Consider the following 8,996-nt stretch of genomic DNA (forward strand, 5'->3'; position numbering starts at 1 on the left):
AAAAAAAAAAAATTGGATATTTGATGGCTGCAGTGAGCGGTATGGGCCCAGTTGGGTTCTACTTTATAGTATGCTCTTTTTACCCAATGGGGTTTAGGCCTAAAGTCAGACTTGAGTTCATGTAGAGGCATGTGTCAGCTGTGATAACTATTGGAGAGACTTAGACTAATTAAGATCACTGACAGATCATTTGGGGAGGGGTGAGGCACGGAGGGCAATCGGGGATGACAGGGACAATGTGGGAGGAGGATGGGTCATAACAGAGGGAGGGGGATGGGGAATCTAGGATGGTAAAACAAAAGGCAAGGTATGCAGGACACAAGAATTGGGAAATTATCTGCTGAGAACATATATGTTGACGTGCTTGATTGAGCCAACGCACAGTATATATTGGATGGAAAATTCATTTGTGTGTTGCGATGGGAAAAAAAAATTATAATAAAAAATAAACTATAAAAAAAAAGAGAAGAGGATAGAGAAAGATAGCAAGTGAACAATAGAGGGGATGTTAGTGAGAAACAGATATGGTTTATTATCTGTTGAAGATGACGTGTATAGTATTCTCAACTGGACTGGTCTGGGAAGTATTTCATGATGGGTGAAGTCTTTTAACAAGCAAAATGAGAAATAGTGATTGACTGTTTTAAAAAATTATAATAATAATAATTATTGGGAAATGCATGGAAAAGACTTTGAATGATAAAGCGGGGAGATCGATGCCTCTGTATTGACTGACATGCATGGCATTCCCTTTTGAAAAAGCAATGGAAGTCAATGTAAAGTTATATGTAATCCAATGTAATATAAAGAAGATTATGATAATAAAAAAAAAGAGAAGATTACTTAATCATTCTGAGTTTTAATTTTTATTATATTTGTGTTAATATTTCTAAAATGCATTATACCTTCCCAGTCTCTTCAATACTGTTGTAAATATAATTTAACTTTTAAGTCTCAAGATTATCATTACAAATTTCAATTCTTGATCTATACTAAAATACCATGATGCCATAGGGACTATGGCTATTAGCTTCCACTCAAATTGTCCCCAGTGGGGTGTGCTAAAAATCTTAAAAAGAGACAAAAATTCTATTATGTACTATATTAGCTCTGTTTCTGCTTATAGCCTTCATTTCTCAATGTCATCATTGTATCATTTTAATATAATCCTCCTAATGTGAATGACAATTTGTCCTTTCATATGAGTTAACTTTTGTTTAAAACTGGTAAGAATTAGTTCTTCAATGATATTTTTCTATCTACTCTCATGTTCAAGGTTATATTCATAACAGCTCAAATATGCTAAAATTTCATATCATGTACCAAAAATAAAATTATTAATATACTATGAAATGTTCCATGATGATATATGTTATAATCAAACAGCTTTCAATTTTACTGTACCTGTGTAAATAAGAACTCTTGCTTAACATTTTTGAGGTGAGATGTCATTGCATTAATTCTATCTTCATAGTCACGAAGCTGTTCTTGTAAGCTTGACCTTTCATCCTGCATCTTTGACAACTATAAAGAACAAATGCTATGATTAACCAAAGTCCTATTAAGTTTTACCACAGTGAAGAACCTAAAATTGAAAGAAAATTAAATCTTCATTTATTTTTTGCCTTACTCACTTTAGGTTAATATAACAAAAATACCACATACTGCATGGCTTCAGCAACAGAAATTTATTCCTTACAGTTTTGAAGGCTGGAAAGTACAAGTTCAAGTTGTCGGAGTGAGGGCACTCTTTCTAGTTTGCAAACAGATACCTCCTTGCTGTAGCCTCACATGACAAAGAAAGACATCATCTTTCTCCGTTTCTTCCTATATTGGTATTAATTCCAATCATAAGAGTTCTACCTCATGACCTAATTACCCCCAAAAGTCCCACCTCCAAATATTATCATTGGATATCACCATATGAATTTTAGGAGAACATAAACATTCAGTATAAAACAGTTAGCTTCTTTAAATGTCCATATGACCTTCTAAAATCTACTGATCTTTTCAATGTTGTAAAATAGTGTTGTGATTTGGAGATTCTTGCGGGAAAACTAGCATCCAGATTACACAGAACAGAAATTCTGTTATTCTATTACACGGAATAGAAATCTCTCTTAGGTTTGCAGCAGTATAGAGATCCACTACCAAAAGGCATTTTTTCTTTTTATTTTATAAGAATTGTTTTAGCTAATTTTATTTATTCATTCATTTATTTTAATTTGACGAGAGAGAGAGATAGAGAAAGTGAGAAAGCAAGCTCTCAGGTCCAGGACTTGAACTGTGGTGTGGTCAACCATGTGGGAGCGTCCAGCTTCTTAACTACCATGCCACCTGCTGGTCCCTAAAATGCATTTTTCTTACAGCAGTACTATACTTACATGGGGAAAAATGAAATTCTATCATAACTAAATCATAAGATATCTTAAGTAAATGACAGTATACTAACAATACATAATTTAAAAATAATAAAAAAAAACACAAAGAAGAAACCATAAATTTGAACAAAGCTAGACACCAGGCATGATGTCTTCTCCCTGAACTCCTTTCAAAACTCATAGGTTTAGGCTGAGCTAAACAGAAAAACTAATTATAAATCTTTGGTAAACTACAGGATAGATTCTCAGGACAATTAGAAATTACCAACCCTCTATCAAAACAATATGGTATCAACACAAAAACAGACATGTGGACCAATGGAACAGAATAGAGATCTCAGAAATAAACTCCAAAACATACAGCCAACTGATCTTTGACAAAGGAAACCAATCAATTCAGTGAGAAAAGAAAAACCTCCTTAGCAAAAGGTGCTGTTAAAACTAGGTATCCACCAGCAGAAAGATGAATCTGAACCCCTACCTCTCACCATCGACAAAAATCAACTCAAAAACCTAAGACCTCAAATGATAAAACTACTGGTGGAAAACTATGGGAATACTCTGGGAGACACTGGGGTAGGCAAAGACTTCTTAAGCAAGACTCCCAAAGCACAGGCAATAATCCCAAAGATAGACAAGTGGGATCACATCAGATTAAGATGTTTTTGCAAGCAAAAGACATGGTATTTAGTGTGAATCGACAGCCCTCAAAATGGGAAACTAGTTTTATACACTATGCTTCAGATAATGGACTGATAACCAGAATACACAGGGAACTCAAACAGCTTTCCTGAAAAAAAAAGATGATCAATCCAATTAAAATAAGGTAGATTGAGATGAAAATATCTCTCTAAGGAAGATATACAAATAGCCAAAAGGTATATGAAAAAATGTTCAACGTGTCTCATTATAAGGAAGATACAGTACAAAACCACAATGAGATACCACATAACCCCAGTCTGAATGACTAAGATTTAAAAAACAAAAAATGGTAAGTGCTGAAGGCAGTGTGTTGACTCTTCTACACTGCTGGTGGGAATGTAAATTGGTCCAGCCACTGTGGAGAACAATATGGAGATTCCTCAAAGATCTACCAACAGAACTACCATATGATCCTGCAATCCCATTCCTTGGTATCTACCCAAAGGACAGAAGAATGCTTACTTGCAAAAGACATAGATCCATTCCAAATCCCCAGGAACAGAGGATTGAATAAGCGTGGCACATACACTCCATCGAATACTACTCAGCCATAAAAAATAACAATACCCTGGCTTTTGACAGAAACTGGATGAATTTGTAAGCTCTACTGCTGAATGAAACAAGCCAGGCTATGAAGGAGAGACATTGTATTTCCCCAGTTAATATATATCACCTGTCTACAGTCCATGGCCAAAACTGTGTGGACAAAAGTCTGACTGCTTTTTGCTATTTTTCCAAAGTCCTTTCCAGAGGGCCTAGGAGGAGCCATGCCACTTGGAAATAAACCACATTAATTATTATTAATTATTAATTTTTACAGTTGGTTATTTTTCCATTGACAACTGAGTAACTAGAGGATGTAGAAACATAAAAAATGGTTATACCTACCAGATACAGTGTGGGAAGAGGGTGGGAGAAGGAGGAGAGTCTGAGGAAAGACATTAAGGAGAAAAATAGAGAGGCAACACACTTATGAGATAAAGAAATAGGTTATTATCTATTGAGGATAACATGTATAGTATTCTCAACTGGATTGGTGAGAAATGTATTCATGTTGGAATATTCACATTAAAAACTAAGTGACATATGTGATTGAATGTATAAAATAAATTGAAATAAACTGTATATAAATAAAGATTTTTTAAATGTAGTGTTTTTAAAATAAAAAAAATTTTTTTTAAAGTATGTATGGCAGTACTCCATTTTTGTAATACTCCTGTTTATCTCTTCCTTCTGTATGTCTGTACACCAAGTTGTCTAAAATGTTCTAAAATGTCATGATAGTCACTTCTAAGTCAATAACCAGTATTTGTGGGAGGGAATATTTTACATTTCTATTTTATACCATTCTATTATCTTTGAGTATCTTAAATTTATAAAAGCTGCTTTTGTTAATCTGCATTTATTCAGGAGAAGTAATTATACCCCTAATTTTTCTTCTCTTTATTACTCTGTAATTTTTTTAAATAGCTAATATAAGCAATATGTACGTAAAATGCTGCGAGGCAAATACTATGTTCTAATAGTAAAAACTGAATGGTTGGATGGAAGTTTAACCTACATTATGTTTTTAGTGCCTTAGAACAACCCTGTCAGGTAATTACTTCTCTCCATTTTACAGAAAAAAAACGGATAAGTACTGCTGAATAGGATTAGAACTCAGGGCTGGGTACTTAATATTCCTAGTACTCACTGTCAGATTTCTCCTATTTCCAAAAGTTCCCCTCTTTGGGGGAAAAAAATAAATTTAAAAAATATAGCCTTTTAAAACAGACATAAGTAAATAGGTCAGAATATCTTGAAAAGCCTTTCCATTCTTGGCAAAAGAAAGAGTCAAAGGATTTTCATTTTTCAGAGAAGAAAGTTTCTGTTGTATTTTATAAACTTGAGTAAGCAACATCTGTTCTTCTGGGACTCAGCCACATAACTTACCACGTAGTGGAACTTGAAGACTGATTGCTGACGGTGTTAACAAGTTTGCACAGCCAGTTGCGATTTTTTTAAACCACTGCTAAGAATTTGTAGCTAGTGTAAATTCGTCCTTCCAACGTAAACTATTTTATGTCTATCTATGACTCCTTAATCCTTACTTTGGAAAACTGTAAACTGCACATTTTACATCCTAACTAAATTGTTCCTGATCTTGAACACAGCTCAAATCACTTTCATCTTTAAACCTCATAAAGAAAAACTCACGAAGAAACAGCAACCAGAACATTTTTGTTCACAAACATGCGCAAAAACCTGCTGCTACGCCAATCTCAGCAATTTTCCAGAGCTTTCATTGCCAGGTAGAAAAAAAAAACGGGCGCCGGAATTATCGGACTTTCCTCTCCTGCCTAGAAAAGCAGAAGTGAGTGGGATAGAGGAAGGGAGTAACGATTCGGGTTTTATATCAATTACTGTCTTTAGTATATATTTTTAAACGCTTTACAATTACCGAAAAGGGCAGGTTGGGTGAGAAGCATAGAGCCGGTGAGAGGGAAGAGCAAAAAAGAACAGAAGGGAGAGAAAGGGCTGGGGCGAGGGGGATGGGGGAGATGGGCGCTGCCAACCAAAAACGCCCCCCGCCAACCCCTTCTTCCCCTGATCCTCGCCTGGTTTTCCAGTATCTTGTTCTCCTCGTTCGCCACTGGGACCGCGAATCCATCCTCCCAGTGCAGCTCCGCCAGGAAGTCGCTACTCATGACCGCACACAGACAGGGTACCCGACAGGGTGCAGAGCGGAGACCCGCCTTCTCGCACCGCGGGTGTGCGGCACCCACCTCCACCCGCCGGACCTGCAAAGCGCCGCGGAAGTTGCCACCGGAGCCCTGGCAACCGCTAGCGCCCTTACGTGCCAAACAGGAAGCGCTCCAACGCGAAGGCGGGACTTCCGGACGAGACTTCCGGCTTCACGAAGGTGGAACTTCCTCGCTCTGGAGCTCCGAAAGAAGCAAGCAGTTTACGCTTGATGTCTGGAGGTTGCTAGGAAGAAGCAAAAGTTTACATCGAAAGGCGGCCGGGCTCGCTCCCCCGACTCTCAAGGAGGGGTTGCAAACCTGTAGCCCCTGAAGCCGGCTAAAGAGCACCTGAATACAGGCTACCTGCACCACCCAGCTGTCCGATACCTGGGACGACGCGTGCCAACAAAGATGATAAACCGAGTTATCTTTTGAACAGAATTCACTCCCCAGAATCATTGCTGGATCTTTGCCTGTTTCGATCTAGCCTTCCAGTGCTCACGGTGTCCGTGCAGATGTCCTCTCTGACTGCAGCGGGTGGACCCGCGCACATTTGGAGCACAGAGTTTGGTGGTCCCTCCTGTGCCTGTCCCACCTTGTTCTTTTTCTTTACATTTTCACTTGACATTTAGAGATGTGGAATTCACATAAAGATCTGTATTTCCTTCTCTCGAAAGTTTGTGACAGAACCCACCTTATCATTAAGCCTCTCTTCGGCTGGAGAGGCGCCCCCTGTAGGCCGGCAAGCCTACAGTCGATTCTCTGATTTGAGTTCTGGTTTCAGCTGTGTATGACACTTTACAATAGGAAAGGACAAAATGATCAACTAATCTAATCGCTTTGTGTTCTAGATAAATTGAGTCTCCCTGTAGCCAAATGACTAAAGTAAGGCGTCGTAAGCATAAATTTAATTTTGTATATCCAGTGAGCAACCATCTGTAACTATTTTGCCTTACAAATTTAAAATTACCTGTATTTTGTTAAACTTTTATTTAAAGCTTTTATCATGAAATTATTCATGTATGTAAGACTAGAGAACAGAGTATAAATAACTACCCTGTATGCATCACCTTGATTTAACATTTTTCCATTTTACCATATTGGCTTCATTTGTATCTTAAAGTAAATCATAGATATGACATTTCATCTCTAAATACTTGGGCATGGGGTCACCAGGTGGGATGGTGGTTAAGGCACTAGACACTCATACATGGCCATAGTTCAAGTTCTGGACCTGCTGGCTTGCTTTCTCACTTTCTCTCTCTCTGTGTCTCTCTCTGCTCAAATTAAAATAAATGAATGAATAAATAAAAATTAAATTAAAAATTCTTTTTAAAAATTCTTGAGCATATATTTCTAGAAGTATGTTTAATGTTTTCTAACATAATATATCATTATCACACCAAACAAAATTACCAATTATTCTTCAACCAGCCCCTTAACCACCATGCCACCTGCTGGTCCCCATATTTTTTAAAGTCTATTCATTTATTGAAGCAGAGAATTGAGCCAGCGGTGTATGTTAGTTAAGGAGCTAGATCCCACATGGCCAACTATGTGGTTGGAGTCCCTGACCAGTGGCTTGAGAAACAGGCTGGGTAAATGTGCATGTATACCCAAAGTCCATAAATGAGGGAAAGATGGAGAAAAAAGGATTGTGGCTTGACCATACCTCATGGGGAGTGCCCTCTGCACACACCTGCACCCCCATCCTCTGTCTCTCCAGCAAGCGTACTTGCCCTCTGGCAAAGTTAAAAAAAAAAAGAAAGAAAGAAAGAAGAAATACAGTATTCAATGAACACTTTCTTTAGAGAGAGAGCACTCTCAACAGGATCTCACAGTGCAATCTTCCCCACAGCCTTCCTAGACAGCCAGGATCATAGGGAGAAGCCCTTGCAGTATATAGTGGGCCCAAGAACAAGCCAAACACATGACTGCAGCTGCCTTTGGTAGGTACTATCCTACATCCCATGGACAGAAGTCCTTAAAAGAATCCTATATCCCATATCTGATGGATTCTGTTTTCTGAATTTAAGGATGGCAATTAGACAATATTAATTCTAGACAAAATGCCCATGCATTCTCAAAGTTCTACAATTCTGCCTTAAAAAGATATCCCTGTTTTTCCACTTCATCACCACAGCATCTTGTATCATCTAGATCTTACTCTTATAATTCACTCAGGACTAGATTAGGAAATAAAACAGTTTGATCCGTCCTAGTGTTGAATATGAAATATATAATTTTATCCCCAAATGCTCAAGTAAATGTCATATTTTTACTATCTCATTCCCAAGTAATAAACTTCTCCCAGATCAGGTTGTTTGACTAAATATAAAGAAAAGTGGGGTCTTTTTGCAAAGATAATGTTACCTTTGTTTAAAAAAATAGAAAAATGCACATATGTGTACAGTAAAAGGAAAAAACATTTTTCACTTCCATGCCAAACTCATCTGTAAGAGATTACCATAGTTTGTTATTTACCACTACTTTTAAAATGAGGCATTAAATAAATGCATATATAAAATTTTGTCCTACAGAAGTATAATAAAATCATATTTAAAATATTCTTCTACAAATTCATTTTTCACTTAACAATAATGGCCATGATTTTATGTAAGGGCATTTAAATCTACCTTGGTTTTCCAGTAGAAGCTTAAAGTTCAGTGTAATAAATTAGTTATGACTTTTTAAATTATGCTTTTGCTAATATATTTAAAACACTGAATTTAGTCAATCCTAGAATCTAGTTATTTTCACATTTTAATATTTTTGAAATGAAGATGTATCTTTTAATTAATGCTTCAATTCAATGGGATAAAATATAACTTTGCACACCTATCTGTTTCCAAGGAAAGTGGTCTTAGAAGTAAAATGAATAGAAAAGAGGTATAGAAATTTTATTTTGATACGTAGCACTAAATTATCCTTCAAAAAGGTTTTACTTACCCATCAACAATATAAGCATATCCTTGCATATTTATTAAATATTAAACATTTTATCATGTACAGAGCAAAATGAAGTACCTTATTAATTGGCATTTCCCTAAGAGTGAGACTGACCATTACAATTTTTCTAAGACTTTATCATATTCTTTGCCTATTTCTTTTTTATTTGGTTGTCTTAGCGAATTTGAGCAGTGGTTTATATATTTTAGATGGTATTCTTTATGTATGTTTGTATGTATGT

General features: G+C 36.6%; 1 protein-coding gene across 1 annotated transcript in view; it reads right to left on the reverse strand.

The window, feature by feature from the left end:
• The window catches only part of CCDC39 (coiled-coil domain 39 molecular ruler complex subunit), a gene marked incomplete in the record, with an annotated part of 137,186 nt that extends 130,752 nt beyond the window's left edge, over nt 1-6,434 (reverse strand). Inside the window, 4 exon segments of the mRNA XM_014587416.2 lie at nt 1,405-1,524; nt 5,681-5,955; nt 6,073-6,193; nt 6,309-6,434. Coding sequence (XP_014442902.1) covers nt 1,405-1,524; nt 5,681-5,955; nt 6,073-6,193; nt 6,309-6,434 — 642 coding nt within the window.
• Nucleotides 6,435-8,996: the final 2,562 nt, after the last annotated feature.

Source organism: Tupaia chinensis, unplaced genomic scaffold (genome assembly GCF_000334495.1).
Source record: "Tupaia chinensis unplaced genomic scaffold, TupChi_1.0 Scaffold000212_1, whole genome shotgun sequence".
NCBI lineage: Eukaryota > Metazoa > Chordata > Mammalia > Scandentia > Tupaiidae > Tupaia > Tupaia belangeri.